The sequence below is a fragment of the Lepisosteus platostomus genome, chromosome 9 (assembly GCF_059453375.1).
Source record: "Lepisosteus platostomus isolate fLepPlt1 chromosome 9, fLepPlt1.hap1, whole genome shotgun sequence".
Taxonomy (NCBI): Eukaryota; Metazoa; Chordata; class Actinopteri; order Semionotiformes; family Lepisosteidae; genus Lepisosteus; species Lepisosteus platostomus.
In genome coordinates this window covers 5,710,998-5,729,218 of record NC_142619.1, presented here as the reverse complement: position 1 = coordinate 5,729,218, position 18,221 = coordinate 5,710,998, and the positions used below count along the sequence as shown (strand labels likewise).

General features: G+C 42.4%; 1 protein-coding gene across 2 annotated transcripts in view; it reads left to right on the top strand.

The window, feature by feature from the left end:
• The first annotated feature begins 8,332 nt into the window (after positions 1-8,332).
• The window catches only part of trim24 (tripartite motif containing 24), a 45,891-nt gene continuing 36,002 nt past the window's right edge, over positions 8,333-18,221 (top strand). For both annotated transcript variants that reach the window (XM_088646655.1, XM_088646654.1), the window contains exon 1: positions 8,333-9,171. In XM_088646655.1, the coding sequence (XP_088502781.1) occupies positions 8,886-9,171 (286 nt within the window). In that variant the 5' untranslated portion in view covers positions 8,333-8,885. The remainder of the gene's footprint in view (positions 9,172-18,221) is intronic.

Genomic DNA, 18,221 nt, shown 5'->3' with positions numbered 1-18,221 from the left:
AAAAAGTCTCGTCTAAAGTTTGCCACAAGCCACCTGGGAGACACCCCAAACATGTGGAAGAAGGTGCTCTGGTCAGATGAAACCAAAATCGAACTTTTTGGCCACAATGCAAAACGATATGTTTGGCGTAAAAGCAACACAGCTCATCACCCTCAACACACCATCCCCACTGTCAAACATGGTGGTGGCAGCATCATGGTTTGGGCCTGCTTTTCTTCAGCAGGGACAGGGAAGATGGTTAAAATTGAGGGGAAGATGGATGCAGCCAAATACAGGACCATTCTGGATGAAAACCTGTTGGAGTCTGCAAAAGACCTGAAACTGGGACGGAGATTTATCTTCCAACAAGACAATGATCCCAAACATACAGCAAAATCTACAAAGGAATGGTTCACAAATAAACGTATCCAGGTGTTTGAATGGCCAAGTCAAAGTCCAGACCTGAATCCAATCGAGAATCTGTGGAAAGAGCTGAAAACTGCTGTTCACAAACGCTCTCCATCCAACCTCACTGAGCTCGAGCTGTTTTGCAAGGAAGAATGGGCAAGGATTTCAGTCTCTCGATGTGCAAAACTCATAGAGACATACCCCAAGCGACTTGCAGCTGTAATCGCAGCAAAAGGTGGCTCTACAAAGTATTAACGCAAGGGGGCCGAATAATTTTGCACGCCCCACTTTTCATTTTTTTATTAGTTAAAAAAGTTTCAAAAATCCAATAGATTTCGTTCCACTTCACAATTGTGTCCCACTTGTTGGTGATTCTTCACATAAAATAAAAAATTTATATCTTTATGTTTGAAGCCTGAAATGTGGCAAAAGGTTGAAAAGTTCAAGGGGGCCGAATACTTTCGCAAGGCACTGTATATCTAAAGTAGCAAGCACTATTGGAACTATAAACAAAAGCTACAGACCCTAAATTTCAAGAGAAACACCACTGACTATAAGGATGGTATGTTTCACCCAATAGTATGAAAAACTACACAGTGAAAATGTGTTTTGTCTTGGTGTTAAAAGATTGGGATTAAAAAGTGGTATTCATTTGGTAAAATGTATCAGCAGTGTGTTCCTTCTGCAAACAGGACGTGTATGAGCTGTCATAGAAAGAGCTTATGAAAAGTCAATTGTTTTGTGTTGCAGACAGAAATTAATCTGAGATGATAATTTCCAGAACACAACATTATACTATTTATTGTACCTGAATCGAATATGAAGCAATTTATACTTGCTTAACAACAACTTCCCATCCAGCCTAGAATTCAAGTGAAAAACATGGTACAACTCACAACTGGCAACCCACTTAAGCTAAGCAGGTATGAGCCTGGTCGGTACCTGGATGGGAGACCTCCTGGGAAAAACTAAGGTTTCTGCTGGAAGAGATGTTAGTGGGGCCAGCAGGGGGCGCTCACCCTGCAGTCTATGTGGGTCCTAATGCCCCAGTATAGTGACGAGGACATTATACTGTAAACAGGCGCCGTCCTTCAGATAAGACGTAAAACAGGGGTCCTGACTCTCTGTGGTCATTAAAAATCCCAGGGTGTTTCTTGAAAAGAGTAGGGGTATAACCCCGGTGTCCTGGCTAAATTTCCCACTGGCCCTTACCAATTATGGCCTCCTAATAATCCCTATCTATGAATTGGCTTCATTACTCTGCTCTCCTCCCCACTGATAGCTGATGTGTGGTGAGTGTTCTGGCGTACTATGGCTGCCGTTGCATCATCCAAGTGGATGCTGCACATTGGTGGTGGTGGAGGGGAGCCCCCATTACCTGTAAAGCACTTTGAGTGGAGTGTCCAGAAAAGAGCTATATAAGTGTAAGCAATCATTATTAATTATTAATTATGGTATAGTGTCAAGGCCTTGTGAAGTTGGTGGAAGCTGAAAAGGACATGGTGAGGGTTTAATTGTTGATGTTAAAATTCAAATTTAAGTATCAAATGCCTCTATAGTACCTAGAATCCAGATAAAAGGGAACTGCAAGGCTATTTTTATATTTTGGGGATAGAAAGATTCAGTATTGATGAGTGCATTTCAAGCCATAATAAAAGTAAAATCTACACAGTAACTTGTAAAACCTCCAATTTACATCTCAAAATAGATTTAATTTCCAGGTATGCTTAGCACCATATTCTGAAATTCGGAACAGGGCAACTAAATTTCCAGTGAGGTGAAGCAGCCCTATTAGATTGTAAACAAGTAGACTTGTGAATATATCTCTTTTAATCCAATAGAAATTTCTTTCGACTTCATGACCGTTTTGCTGACTACTACTCGTTAACTCTGCATGCAGATCACATTGAAACATTTCTGCAGTGAAATGTCTGCTGCACGACTTATTTGCTCGTCCATCACAGTACATTGGTCATTACAGTGACTAGTGAGGAGGAAGGGCTGCATCACCTTCCAGTTCTTAGGAACTTGAATGCAAGTTTGCGACAATTTGGCAACTTGCAGTACTTTAACAAAGTTTCAGATTTTCCATTTAATTCGAAGTTTGTAAAATTTTTCTGTAACGTCAATGAATTTTTTGTTACCGAGATTTACTCACCTGTCTGCAGTAAAAAAGGGCCTGATGCTCTGTGGTCATTAAAAATCCCAGGGCATTGTTCGAAAAGAGTAAGAGTGTTAACGCTGATGTCTTGGCTAAATTTCCCCCTGGCCTCTATCAGTCATGGCCTCTGTGAGTAACCTCTCCAATGAGATGGTAAATGCAATGAGTTTAATACAGCAAATTCACAAACCTCATTCTAATTTCCATATTAGGATTTGTTTTTCTCTCTACAAAACATCTTTGTAATTGATCACGTTCTTCTTAAGAAGCAATTTTACCATGTATATAGACAAAAGGAAGTAAGTAAACAGAAGGTGTTGTTACGAAGCGTCTTTCAGGACCCTATGCAGACGACACAATCTGGAAGGCAGTGAACACACACAGGGAAGAGATGAGGAACAGGGCTGGTAGACAAACTGGGGGGGGCGTGGTCCAGGACAAACAGTCCAAAAGGGAAATCCGTGGTGAGGCAAATGTCCAGAGCCGGATGATCAGTCCAAGATGAAGAAGACAAAGTTAAATGCCGGAGCGGAATCCGGCGAGGGGTCATAGACAGATGAGACAAAGTTAAAAACCGGCATGGGATCTGGCGAAGGGTCTGGGGGAAGAAAGGGGGGAATGGAACCAGGAGCTCCAGGTCCCGGGCTCGGCTGGTTCAGGACACCTAGGAGGCGAATGCCCCCCGAGCCGCGGACCTAGGGCGACTTGGTGATACAGTAGGCGACCCTCCGGGCGTCCGTGTTCCAATGCAGAGCCCGGAACAGAGTGAGCGTCTGGTTTTTGTAGGGAGGTAGGAACAGGGAGCAGGTGCACAAAATCAACTAAAAAGTGAATGAGCCGGAGTGCCCTTAAGGTGGAGGGACCACAATCGTGACAGGTGTGAAATGAGCTGCGGTTGAACCATTAATATCAAAAAGTCAAATAATATGCTTCAATTATCCTTTTATACTGTTGCTTAGCAAAAAGGAATATGAGCAAAGGCAAATAGTCACTATATCATATACTTAAGGAAAGATAAATGCTAAAAAGATAAAATCTTCCTTAGCTCCTAATAAATCTGAACTGGCTTCATCACTCTGTTCTCCTCACCATTGCCTGTAAAGCGCTTAAAGTGGAGTGTCCAGAAAAGCAACTACAGTATATCCTTGATTCGAAGGACTGATTGGGTGGAGGGGGTGTCCAATATTGCCAAATGTCCATTAAATATCTGTAAAATAGCGTCTATATGAAACCTTAATCCTTTAAATAACAAATTATATATTTTGAAGCACAACGCCACCCATATTTACGTGAAAAACAAATTCTGCTACATGTATTACGTATCGTTTATTCGGACATAATAATACATAATAGTTAATTACCCACCGTCTTTTAACAAGAAAAAAAAACTGAATATTATGTAGCCTACTCAGAAGAGGAATCACCTTGCTCCTCTTCCATGTTTAACGTCAGTCCTAGCGAGAGATTAACACCATTTGCTGAGGAGGTGCTATGTTGAGGTGACACAGGATTTGGTCAGCTAATTGGCTTGAAGAAAGCATCCAATTTCAATTGTGTTTTGGAAGTTTACTGCTTAATAATCTCTCTGAAAGCTCTGGAAGTGAGAGTAATACAGCTGAACTTCAGGATCAGATGATGAGTCCATAAACCTGATCAAGTCCTCGAGATGAGATCTTAAATCAGACAGTTTGACTTTACAAATTTGAGGTCCCTCTTCCTCCTCCTCATCATTGCTTTCTTTGTCCGTCATATCAACCGGAAAATGAACTGAAGAATTTTGTCTGTTAAATCCGATAAAACTGTATTTCCCAAGCAAATGATCTGTTTAGCTATTGTATGGTAGAGAATAACTAAATGCATAAATGCAAGCCTGTCCATCGGGTTTCAAACAATGTAGTCAAACATGTTTCTTGTTTTGAAACAAAACTGGGTCACAGGTTTGTGTGAAGAATTTAAAATATCGTTCGTCATGGGGTGGAGTGGTGGCACTGTGGCTAATGATCTGTGCCTGTGGCTGGAAGGCTGCCGGTTCGTATCCCGCAGCCAGCAGAGGAATCCCACTCCGTTGGGCCCCTAAGCAAGGCCCTTCACCCCAACTGCTCCAGGGGTGCTGTACAATGGCTGACCCTGGACTCTGACCCCCAGCTTCTCTCCCTCTCTCTGTCTTACGTAGAGCAAGCTGGGGTATGCGAAAAGACAAATTCCTCATGCAAGAAATTGTATATTGCCAATAAAGTGATCTTATCTTATAATCAATTGTCATCCCTCACTTTCTTCCCTGTTTATACCCTCTCACTCCACTCGGTCCCCGCTCACTATTGAGAATAACCCTTGGCTTTCTCTTGTGTGCGTAAACTACTCTCGACCTGATTTCTGTCTACCGACCTTGTTTTTCCTCCTGCTTCGACTTCGCCTCGCCCCTCGTTTTGGATGTGGATACTCTTGTCCTGACTCTTGTGATACCCGACCTTGCTCTTCTACCTCAATGTCACGAACCGCCCTCCGGCGTGCACCTCTCGGCATCACCTGCGCCCTAGTAAGCAATTTGCACTGCCCCCGCCCTTTTCCCCATTTCAACCCGCTCACTCCTCTCAGTCCTCGCTCACTGTTGAGATCGACTTAGCCTTTCTCTTGTGCGCGTACTTTTTGAACTGATCTCTGGATACCGACCCTGGTTTTCCTTCGGCAACGTCTTCGTCTCTGTCTCGCGGCTCTCGATACCTTTCTGACCTGACTACTGGAACCCAATCTAGCCTGCCTACCCGACCTCGCATTCCGTCTTTCGCCCTTTGGATTTCTGGACATCTATTTCTCTCGGCACCGCATAGGGTCCGATCATCTCTTCCACAAGTCCCTAGTGACTATTGTGATACTCGACTACGACTTTTGCCTTTTGCGATTTGGATGCCAAACACTTGCTGCCTACAGTCTCAGCGCCGCATTGGGTCCAACCAGGTGCTCCCAATCATGACAGCGGGCAAACAAGTCCAAAACAGCCCAAATAGGAAAACCAGGGCACAGTCCAATATCCAAAACCGGGAGGTCCACCCAAGACGACGACAAGAGTAAAAACAGGGAACGGGAACATGGAACCAGGAACGTGGAAGCTAAAAGAAGACGAACGAGGCCAGGTGCTCCGAGCCAGGGCCTCAGCTGGTCGGAAGCCAGTGCCCTGAAGCCTGGGGCATGGGGCGACTTGATGCTCCGGGTGTCCATCTTCCAATGCAGAGAGAGCCCTGAGCTTTGCGGGGGCACGGGGCTTAAATAATAAAGGGGAGCTAAGGACAGGTGAACGTAATAATGAAACAAATACAAAAGGGTTGGAGCGCCATGTAGAGGATGGATGGCGATCGTGACAAAATAACAGTCTAAACAGTGCCTTGCAGGAAAGCAAAAAAACAACAACAATGTTGCTGTCCCACAGTTCCCTGGCCTGCCGTATAAGGCCACATTATAAAATACTGACGTTGAACAAATCTAGGACTACTGGCTGAAGTTCAGAACTTAAGAGCAAATGATCGTGTTTAGATCGAGGTTGAGGTTAAGGTACATTTTTAAACACCAAACCCCGAAAAATGGAATTAAGAGGTGGCAAGTACATCTCCAATTTATGCAGTTTCTGTAGGTCAAGGACACCTACTTGCACCACCACAATAAATAACTTTTACATTATTTTAAACAGGTAAACAAAAAAAAAGGTAAACAGTGATTTGAGAATGTTCTATTTTCTCAGTTCTCAATATGTTCTCCATTACTAAAATTAATGTTTTCTCCCTTGAATTCTTAGTTCTATGATTCCTATTCAACCTCCTTTAAGGTACTGAGATAGACTACGTACTCTAATTTCACAATTCTTTGGAAATGAAGCAATCATGCATTATTTATTCTAATCTGCAGTGCAGCTTTGCTAAACTTCTCTTTTTTATTCCTTCTCTTTTGTTTCCCACACTTTTTCCCCACTGCTTTCATTTGCTCTTTTTCAATTCCAGTTTAAGAACTTTACTGGAAAACAATGTTAAGTAAATTTCTTAAACTTAAAACTTAAAAAAAAAACACTTTATGCGGACACAGGGATGGGACAAAACCGAAAGAATGTCCCAAAGTCGTCTGGGAGCTGGTTCAGGGTTCTAAACAAGGAAAACGTGCGCATCTCTCTTCTCTTATGTTCAGTACCGAGGGAAGTTATGGCTCTTACATATTAACAGGTATTTATATCCTTAAAATAGATAAGAAATGACTCAAGCGCCCCCTGCTGACAAGGAGTAGAATTACACTTGTTGGAGAGTCCTGCAGCTCCTAGTCTTCACCCTTTAATTAATAATAATAATTGCTTACACTTATATAGCGCTTTTCTGGACACTCCTCTCCAAGTGCTTTACAGGTAATGGGGATCCCCTCCACCACCAACACTGTGCAGCCCCATCTGGATGATGCAACAGCAGCCATAGTGCCCCAGAACACTCAATCCACATCAGCTCTCAGTGCGGAAGAGAACAGAGTAATGAAGCCAATTCATAGAGGGGGACTATTAGGAGGCCATGATTGGTAAAGGCCAATGGGAAACTTGGCCAGGACACCTACTCTTTTCGAGATTGTTAATGACCACAGAGAGTCAGGACCTCAGTTTTACATCTCAGCCGAAGGATGGCACCTGTTTACAGTATAGCGTCCCCATGACTATACTGGGGCATTAGGACCCACATGGACTGCAGACCATGTGGCCTCACCTTGGGGGTGAGCAACCCCTGCTTGACCCACTAACACCTCTTCCAGCAGCAACCATAGCTTTTGAGGTGGTCTCCCATCCAGGTACTAATGAGGCTTAACCCTGCTTAGCTTCAGTGGGTAGCCAGGTGAAAGCTGCAGGGTGATGTACACTAGCTGCTAGCAATTACAGATCTTTTGGTACCAAAATCTCAGTCCCTTTCAGCTCTCAAAGACCAGAATTCTCTTAATTGAACAAATGGCCAAATTGAATATTTTACACATGTTCCCACACTGTAGGAAGACTTGATCTGTAAAACGAACTGGATTGGAGCTTTTCGGGATTGTAGTCTCCCTTTCCTATTGCTACAATTAAACCAGGGGACTAGTTCCAGAGCTGTGTGGGCTAGAAGGCTTCTGATTTTCCTCCCAGCTGGGCCCTTTAATCATCTAATTGAGCTCATTATGTACTGAATTAAACAAATCTGAGTCATTTCATTGATGGTACGCTGGAGCTTTAGAGACAGAGACCTATTAAAACCCACTGGACACCAGTGTCTCTGTACTAGAAGTTGAAATAGAGTTGTAGCACTGTGGCTAATGATCTGTGCCTATGGCTAGAAGGTTGCTGGTTCAAATCCCATGGCTGACAGAGGAATCCTACTCCTTTGGGCCCCTGAGCAAAGGCCCTTAACCCCAGCTGCTCCAGGGGTGCTGTAAAAATGGCTGACCCTGTGCTCTGAACCCAAGCTTCCCTCCCTGCCTGTGTGTCTCATGGAGAGCAAGCTGGGGTATGTGAAAAGACAAATTCCTAATGCAATAAATTGTACAGGGCAAATAAAGTGATCTTATCTTATTATTGCCAGCCTACTTGGTCAGCTTTTACACTGCGGTTGCTTAAATTGCTAATACAGTACAGGCTTTATTTTTTCCTCTTCAACTCCCACACCGGGCTTCGAAGAGCCCCCACTAACAATACAAAACCCCGCAGTCACTCAGGGAGAGAAAGCAGCGCTTTCTCTTGCTCTGAAGGTTTCTGTTTGTCTCCTCCTACCCAGGGCTGCTGCTGCTGCTGCTGCTGCTCTGCGCTGCAGGGTGCGCGGGGCAACCTGGGAAATGTGTATGTGCTGCGCGGATCCGTGTCTGCGAGGGCCTTGTGGATGCCTGTCGACTGCATAGGGCAAAAGACAAGGCGTCAGCTACATTTGTAGCCCGTGTATGCCGCTGCGGGCACTTACACGGATTTCTTTCATGCCTGACTTCAACACGGACATCGCTACGGTAATGTTTGCGTAACGCATGTGCTGTACGGCGTATATCCATTGCACAGTGACTGTCAATAAAGAGAACGGTCTGGAAAGAACTGGAATCGGAAGTAATTGGGGATTCAGCACTTTGCAGCTCCGTACAGTACTTTGAATAAGCACACGCCGTTCTTTCGGGTTTTATTATTATTATAATAAGCATGGTTACGAGGAGCCATCCAGTGTTCCGTTTGTAAGGTATCTTGGCGTGACCGATGTGAAGTCAGGTGATGACTGCCACCTGAAAACAACAACAACAACAACAACACACCACACACACACACAACTGGAATTCATTCTGTCGATCAACAAACAGTCCGTGGAAAAATATGGATGAGAGCTCGGAAAAAACCAACGGTGACAAAGACGTCGTGCTGATTGCAGAAAACGAAGCAGAAAGCATGCAGATTGAAGAGGAGAGTCCCAAGCTGCGAAGCTCCCTGAATTTGCTGGACACCTGTGCCGTATGCACCTCAAATTTCCAGAGTAGAGAACCCCGACTCCTGCCCTGCCTTCACTCTTTCTGCAAAAAGTGCTTGCCTCAGCCTTCCAGGCATTTGGCGGTAGCCGAGAAGAAAGACCCCTCTCTGCCGGGTGACCATGCATCGAGATCCAGTAAGTTTGCCCTTTCCTAAAAAAATCTAATAAGAGCTTCCTTGTTTGGCTCCAAAACGGGTGCGCAACCAATGTACAGAGCGGGTCTGTGAACCTGGGATTGAAGAAATTAACTCGAGATGGGAAAGAAAAAGGTTGTATATGGGGCTAGTTGCAAAATCACTGAGCCACCGCACCGTGCATTAAATCAAATCAAAGTTTATTTATCAAATGCACAACAATACGGCGTGCAGCAGTAGTTGCTGGCAGTGAAATGTCTTTTTCTGCGTGCTCACATTAACTATTGGATCCCGTTTATATCTACATTACCTTGTAGACCTAGTCTTTCGTTACTTATTATATTAAGATAGATACTTTATTGATCCCGTGAGGGAAATTGCAGTGCAACAGCAGCTTAACACAGACAACACAGCAACAGTGTAACGAATGATACAATAATAATAATAATAATACAATCACTACAGTGAGAAGTACTGTACTAATTGTACAGCACTTAAGTTAGCGTACCTAAGTGCTGGATCACTTGATGTTTGCTTTCAGTTACACCGACTTTAGAGTGGACGTTAGGATCAATAGGAATCAAATTTTTTAAATACAATTACTGACGTCCTATTTCATTGCAGTGTGCTTTTGCTTTTGTTGTGCACTGCCCTACTCAGTGCTGATGCGTTCTGTTTAACTTGTAATGTGGTGAAAGTTGCTTACTCGCCACTTTCAGTTGAATGTAAGTGTTCTGGGGGGTAATTATCTTTAGAAGCAAGAAGAAACACTGTGACTGATGGGCCAAATGTGTTATTGTTTTTCCTCCCGCTGTCAAATTGTGACTCCTCCACCACCAGCCCCCTTGTCCCAGACAGTGACTGTGGTTGAAAGGAACTTGAGGCTGTTATCAGAACTGGGATCTCGCTGTGTCTGGCTTCTGAGCAAAAAGTGCAAGAACTTGGCAAAAACAGAAAAAGTGAACGAAACTAAACTTCACAGTCAAAAGCAAAACAATTTGGTTGTTGAGATTTGACTAAATTAGAAACTTGAATAAACTCTTGCCTGTTGTGTAATCCCACAGTGTTTAGGACTACCTGATGTAATAATACTACTACTAATAATAATAATAATAATAATAATAATAATAATAATAATAATAATTGCTTACACTTATATAGTGCTTTTCTGGACACTCCACTCAAAGCGCTTTACAGGTAATGGGGACTCCCCTCCACCACCACCAATGTGCAGCCCCACCTGGATGATGCGACGGCAGCCATAGTGCGCTAGAACACTCACCACACATCAGCTCTCAGTGGGGAGGAGAGCAGAGTAATGAAGCCAATTCATAGATGGGGATTATTAGGAGGCCATGATTGGTAAGGGCCAATGGGAAATTTGGCCAGGACGCCGGGGTTACACCCCTACTCTTTTCAAGAAACACCCTGGGATTTTTAATGACCACAGAGAGTCAGGACCTCGGTTTTACGTCTCATCCGAAGGACGGCGCCTGTTTACAGTCCCCGTCACTATACTGGGGCATTAGGACCCACATGGACCGCAGGGTGAGCACCCCCTGCTGGCCCCACTAACACCTCTTCCAGCAGCAACCTTAGCTTTCCCAGGAGGTCTCCCATCCAGGTACTGTCCAGGCTCACACCTGCCGAGCTTCAGTGGGGCTGATACAGCTGCTGGCTTCTTACCATTTATGTCTTTTGTTCTCCTATGCCTTAATTATCTGCTGCTTTCCCTGCCTCCCTCCCACCCAAAGAAGGCTCCACAGCCAAAATATTGTTTCTTTTTTCATTACCTTTGAGCAAGGAATTAACTTAGACCTGTTCCTTTGCAGCCTACGCCTGCTGGCGCAGCTCCCTACTTGAATTTCTTCAGGCAGTGTTGTCTGCGTGCTTGTTTTAGCAGTCCAGTGGCTTCATGCCATTGCCAAGAGGCGAGATGCTACAGTGATCCGTGTTCCCTGAGCTCCCTGCTTACGGTGTTTTGGAAAAGGAAGCTGAAGCATCCAGTTTTCTAAACGTGATGAGTGAGAAGTTGTACTGCGCTGTCAAAGTAGCTGCTGAATGCCTGGAGTGAAGGGGAGAGTCAGTGTTCTGACTGGTGATGTTGCAAATAGTGCTGTGCTTTGCTGTAAAGGTTAATTGCAATTTTGGCAAAGTGCAAAGGCTGCACATTCAAACCTGCTAGATATTTTTTTTTCAACTGGACCACAGGTGTAGAGAGTATTATTGTAATGCAAAAAAAAAGATTTCAAGACTTGTTCAAATGTCATCAATTTCTGAGGCTCTTTGCTTTTTTTTAATGAACACGAGCCATCCTTGGTTTGGATGTGCATTGCTTTTGGTGTCTCGGAATTTTCTTGCCTTGCACATCCTGACCACAATTTACATTTTCAGGCATGTGGAGCAATGTCTGATCTCTCCACTGCCAGGAGTAGACAATACAGGTGAAGAGAAACAGGCAGCAGCTTGCTAAAAGTTATGTTATGATTAGCGAGATTGATAGCATAAGGAAGAGAAGAACAAAAATTACAGTTCTGGGAAGATGGCAAGCAAACATCTAATGCTGATTGCTTTGTCTTGTGTCATGAGCATTTGGTTTGTTTTGTCAGGCAAAGATCTAATCAAGGTATAGTATACATTCATTCCCCATTATTGTGCCAAAAAGTGTTTTTCAAAACAGTACTAATTCTGAAGGCCCTCAGTTTACACCTGAAATAAATCCATTACAAAAAGCAACAGGTTTTTGAAATTGATCTAGTTTAATCTGTCCTCTGACTAACTAATGTGCTGATAGAAGAATACTGCATTCCTTGGGAATATGATGATCATGAAGATAATTGAAAAGACACTGCTTGATTTCAGTGTATGTAATAAATAAACAATCCTTACAGTTATATAGCACTTTTCTGGACACTCCACTCAAAGCACTTTACAGGTCATGTGGATCCTCTCCACCACCACCAGTGTGCATCACCCCACCTGGATGATGTGACGGCAGTCGTAGTGTGACTAAGCATAGTCGATTTATAGTGCGACTTAGCATACACCAGCTATCAGTGAGGAGAAGAGCAGAGTGATGAAGCCAGTTCAGAGATGGGGATTATTAGCAAGCCATGATTTATAAAGGCCAGGGAAAAATATGGCCAGGACATCAGGGTAACACCCTTGTTTTTTTTTTTATAAACACCCTGGGACTTTTAATGACCATGGAGAATTAAGACCTCAGTTTTATTATTCAAAGGAGAGGGACATTTTAACAGTATATTGTCCCTGTCACTATACTGGGGCATAAGGACCCACACAGACCGCAGGGTGAGCGCCCCCTACTGGCCCCACTAACACCTCTTCCAGCAGCAACCTTAGTTTTCCCAGGAGTTTCCCATCCAGGTACTGGCCAGGCTCACACCTGCTGAGCTTCAGCGGGGCTGTTAGCTGTGAGCTTCAGGGTGATACAGCTGTTGGTGGTTCCACATCCTGCTCTATGACTGAGTCCTGGAATAGGTGTGGCTGTGGTTGGTTATCTCCTCTGTTGGATTTCTGTCCAATATTTGTTCATTTTATTCAGATAAATCTTATTGAATGATAATGTTTGCTTTTGTATTTCAGAAAGCTGTTCTGGTGAATCCACTATTATAATCAAAAGTGGAATATATATAGAAAAGGGAATATATTTGAATTTGCATAATTTCTAGTGCTAGAATTACAAGTGTTTTACACTGTTTAACTGTTGTATAAGGTTTTAATGAAGGAACAGAATTCAGATGGAATGGAAGACACTAGTAAGACTTAATTAGAAACCAGTTCCACCAGCACTTTTAATCCAGATTTACGTATGAAAAGTGGCTCAAAGCTTCCTTGCTGATCATTCGAAGTGACACATAGTGGCAGCATGACTTCAGGTGGTTTGAATTAAAATAGTTTGAAAGAAAATAGTTCAAATAGATTTACTCCTTTCAAATTTGACAGTTGTAAAGATTTTTTGGGGGTTTCTCAGATGGGATGAGATGCTAGGAAAACCAGTTTGTCTTTGAAGATACTATAATTTGTCACTTATCTATGGTGTTTAAAAATGTAGTCAAAATGGTGAGGTGTATATTTTTTTTAAGAAGTATAACTTTTTTAGCTCTTTAACTCTTACATTTTCACTTTTTTTTAAATGCTGTAAAAAAACATTTTGCAAGTTGCTAATAATTTAATAATGACCTAGAATTATCTGCTTAATTTAAAGATATGTGCTTTGATATGTGTAATTATATTAAGAAGATAATTCTGTTTTTTATGATAAAGATATGATATTTCCAGGTTATGTAAGTCAGACAAGGTAAATGTGCTTTAGAATCCTAAAGTAAACTTAGTTTAGCCCTAAAATGAATTTATTTTAATCCCTGATGATGCAGTCAGACCTGAACTGTGCAGTAAGTTAATAAATTCGGGGGCAGGTCATAGGTTCAATAGACAGTTTTTAGGAAGACGTATATATAGATACATTGAAGTACATGGATGTGAACTATGGTTAAAATTATTAGCTACATAAAATCATTTTCCAAAATCATACTCTGAATTTGCTTAATTTTTAAATGAAAGTGTTGACTAATTAAGATGTGTTCATTATAAGCTCACGAACCATTAGAAAATGAAGAGCAGTAATGTTGATTGATATATAAGAAGTTGAAGCATTTATTAATGCACTGGCCTTAAAGTGTGCATGACTTGATGCTTTAACTTAAATAGTGCATGAATACTTCAGGGATATAGCTCATATATCTGACAGCTGAGATAAGAGTGTCTTGAGCTGGTGATCTGGAAACTACTGTTAGAGCTTTTTTTGTAATTTAATTTATAGGTTTGCTTTTAATAAATGGCTGTTCTTTAATTAAATGTAATCGAATTACATAAAAATAATTGTGAATTACAATAAAACAAAGTATGTCATTTTCAAAGAAGAATGACGATGAATCACTTACATTTAAAAACATTAAAGTATCTTTGTTTTTGGAAGCATTGTTTCTTTTACAGTTCATAACAGGCACCTCCCATATCTTAAACTGGGACAGATGTGTCCTAAGGCCACTGTTGTGTGGTCTTGAGGATTTCCAAAACTGCCTGTAAGCAACTTTGCTGCAGAATGTAATATGTTGCATGGCAGGTCTGGCATTTTGCAATCTCATGGGTGTGTGTGTATAGAAAAAGCATGTTGAAAATCGAAGGGGCAAATGGTATAGTTAAAAATGTGTTTCAAGTGTGGCTAGTCTTCAAATTCAGAAATGGAAAAGGAGGCACAAAATCTGTTCTGGATAAAGAAATCTGTTCAAAATGTACAATGTAAGTAATTGTTATCTGTTACAGTTGCTCATGTTAAGATCTGAATGTTCGTGATGTTGAAGACATTGTTTCAGAGTGGGGGCCGCACGGTGGTGCAGTGGTTGACATTGCTACTTCACAATGCTAGGGCAACGCTGGGACTGGGGGAAGTGTCGATAGACTTTTCTGACCCACCCACCTTCATAGACGTCTTATGACATGTCAAAAGACAACACATCCCCATATCAGAGGATGAATGGTCACTGGTAGTGTAGTATCAGGTACAAGGCAGCAACTCTGGTGTTCATGCAGGAGAAAACACCTTTATTGCATATGCATATGGGAGCCAGGCTTTGTCAAGCAAGACCCAAAGAAGTATTACAAAGGGTGGTCTCTTTATACAGTAAACAGGTTCAATGGTTACTCCCACAGTGGATGGATTACACATGTTCTGCTGTAAAACATGTCCATTAAAGGGATTAAACATTGCGTGTCCACGTGATGAAGAAGTCAAGCAAGTTCCTCATTATGTCTGTAACTCTGCCAGGAACATATGACAGTTATGCCTTGCAACATAACATACGTGACAGGTCAGCATATATAGACAAAAGCGGAACTACTTACTTTCACAACTGCTGGAATGGAAAGTTACAAGACACAAGTGTTTATGATATAAAAGACTTAGAAGACAAGGAATTAAGGACAATTCCCCGAGTAGTGAAGTGAATCTCTTGTTGACAGAACCACATGCCTGTCTTAGCCCTGAAGACTGCAGGGGTAACTGTGTTAATAAGAGCTGAGAGAGCATGGGAAGACTAATCCCACTGTGCACTGTGCTGTTCAGCCAATTGGAGAGTGCCGGTCATAGTTGGCTAGTGACATGATGTGGCCTTAAAAATGGAGAGTCCCAGTCCCAGTGGAATAAGGTAGTTTGTTAAATACTAAAATAATAAAATTGCTCTAGGCTCATGTCATCTAAAAATAAAGATTACTAGTTCCTTTTGCTTATTTAACTGGAACTGAATCATTAATCTGATAAACAGTATAATATTGCACAATACATGACTATATTTTGGGGTCATTTTGGCAGTGCTGTAATGGTGTAACAATATCCTGTGTTACCAAAAAAATTGGTATCTCCATCCTCTTATACTAAATCTCTAACACTGGCCGTCCCAGTGTGCTCAGAATTGGGAATTGGGAAAAGGAGATTTAAGATGGCTTTCATAAACGAAATAATCCTTCGCACCCAATTTGCCTTTTAAACTAAAAATGAAACTTGAATGAAGACAACCTATGGTCCGTAACAAAAATGCAACCAAACAAACCAGGCTGTGCAACAAACGAACACAAGAAACTTAAGTGGGTTTCATTAAAATTTCATTAAGGTGGTGATGCTTTCCCTTTATTTAGTCTGTCAAGTTCAAGTTCAAGTTCAAGTTTATTGTCATTATATACATATACAGGTATATGGTATAACGAAATGCTATTTAGCTAGCTCTCAGATGATAAGTAGTACAAAAAAACAACAATACAATTATATAATTAAAGAAAGACAGAGACAACAGGCAGTGTGCAAAAACAACAACAGGCAGTGTGCAAAACAACATCAGTTGTGCAAAATATGCATCAACAGAATGAAATAAAAGGATAGAAATTATGGGTAGTGAGCTTTTTGACATGTGAGGTAGAGGTAGATTTCAATGTGTGTTTGAGTTTTTGGTAAGAAAGAAGGCACTGTGAGGTTCAGATCGTAGGTGAGAGAGGCTGGGAGTTTAATAGTTTGATAGTGCAGAGGTAAAAACTGTCTCTGAGTCTGGTAGTCCGGGCCCGAATGCTCGGGTACCTTTTTCCAGATGGTAGAGGGTCATACAGTCTGTAGCTTTATATGCCTAATACCTCAGAGGTTTCAGTTGAACAAGAATGAGTCCGCTGGTTTAGGTAGATTGTCCTCTTGATGGTGGTAGTGGGGAGCTGCGTCAGCATCTGTAGGCTGCAAAGGAACAAGTAAAGATTTATTCCATGCTAAAAAGGGAAGAAAGGAAACACGTTTCGGGCCTTCTTCGGGTATGAGACAGGGAAGTCAGCAGCTGATATATAGCATAGGTGAACAGAAGCCGGGAGTGTTGCTATCTACATTGGGGAAGCAGGAAGGAGACTTGGAGACCGATTCAGAGAACCCGCTAGGGCTGTTAGGATAAAAGATTTCTCCAAGCCCATCATTTCACCTCTAACAGCCATATTCACACTGATCTCTCCGTCTGCGTTCTCAAAGAAGGGTCTCTTAACTCCTATTGCAGAAAGACACCCAAAACCAAAAGTATCCTGAAACTAGGTTCACACCGTCCCCCTCCTCTCAACGACAGACTCCTTTCCTTCAAATCCTCTCTATTCATTTGCTGGTTTCGACTTCACACCTCTCTTCACCTCTCTCGACTTCACACCACCTGAGCGTCCACTCCGCCTTTCCCCCTGCTCCCGCCTCCTCTTCACTCCCAGCTTCTGTTTTCCTATGTTGTATCATCTCTGCTGACTCCCCTGTCTTTCTCACACCCGAAGAAGGCTCCACAGACGAGACGTCGTTTCCTTTCTTCTCTTTTCAGCATGGAGTAAACCTTTACTCGTTCCTTTGTCCTCTTGATTTTTTTTTCTCTTCTCAAATTATTTCGCTTTTAAATGCAGATGACGTCTGATCGTCTTTGGAAATTCCCCGCTTGAGCAATCGTCCTGCCTTCTGATCTCAACTGGGCTCAATTTAAATGGAAGCTGTTCTCGAGCTGAGTATCCCTGCAGCTATGCAGATACCTCAGTTCATCCTGCAGCTGTTTACAGCCATACCGGTGCCTGGAGATGCCCCATTACCAGGATAAAGGGCTTTAATTTACATGGCCTTTTTTTCAAAACTTGTAGCACACAGATTGGGGAGGTGTGACATTTGGCACCTTCATAGGATCTCTGAAATGCCTTTTACATTTCTGCTTTGGGCGGTTGGGAGAACAGGAATAAGAGAGGGAAAGAGGGGAAAATTAAAAATGTTACGTAAGTAACAGCAAAAACAAACAGACCCTCACGAAGTACAGGCTCAGTGACTGCAGCCTGGCCATAGAAACGGGGCGACACAGGCAGACCAGGCTGTCCAGAGAGGACAGGCTGAGCTCCCACTGCCAGCGGGGAGAAATGGAGACAGAGGTGCACTTCCTCCTGCACTGTGACAGATATTCTGAGATTATACAAACATTCATCCCTAAATTTTCAAATCTAATCCCGGAATTCCCACACCAGCCAGAATCATATCAAGTCCCAATCCTACTGGGAGAGAACTCGGTTGAACTGGCAGCCCAGTATGTGACCTCCTGTCACAGCCTGAGGAACAGTGAGCCTGTCTCCCAGTAATGCTCCATATGTTAATAGTTTACGATTGTGTCTTTATTGTAAATGTCTGTAGATTTTTGTTGTATGTTAATTGTATTTGTTTTGGTTTGGCAACACTGGTCACGCCAATAAAGCACCTTGAATTGAATTGGAAAAGAGGTGGCGAGGAGAAAGCATAGGGAAGAAAAGGTGGGAGAACCTGGAAGTTTGGATAAAGGGGAACAGTGATCAGACCGTTGAGGATGCACATTTCAGGGGAGGTGTGAAAAACGGCGTTTCCTGATTTGAAAGGAATCCTGCTGCCTTTCACTTTCCCCAATGGAAGCTTGTTATAGTGACAGTCTTGATAGAAGCTGTATATGCATGTATATGGATCAG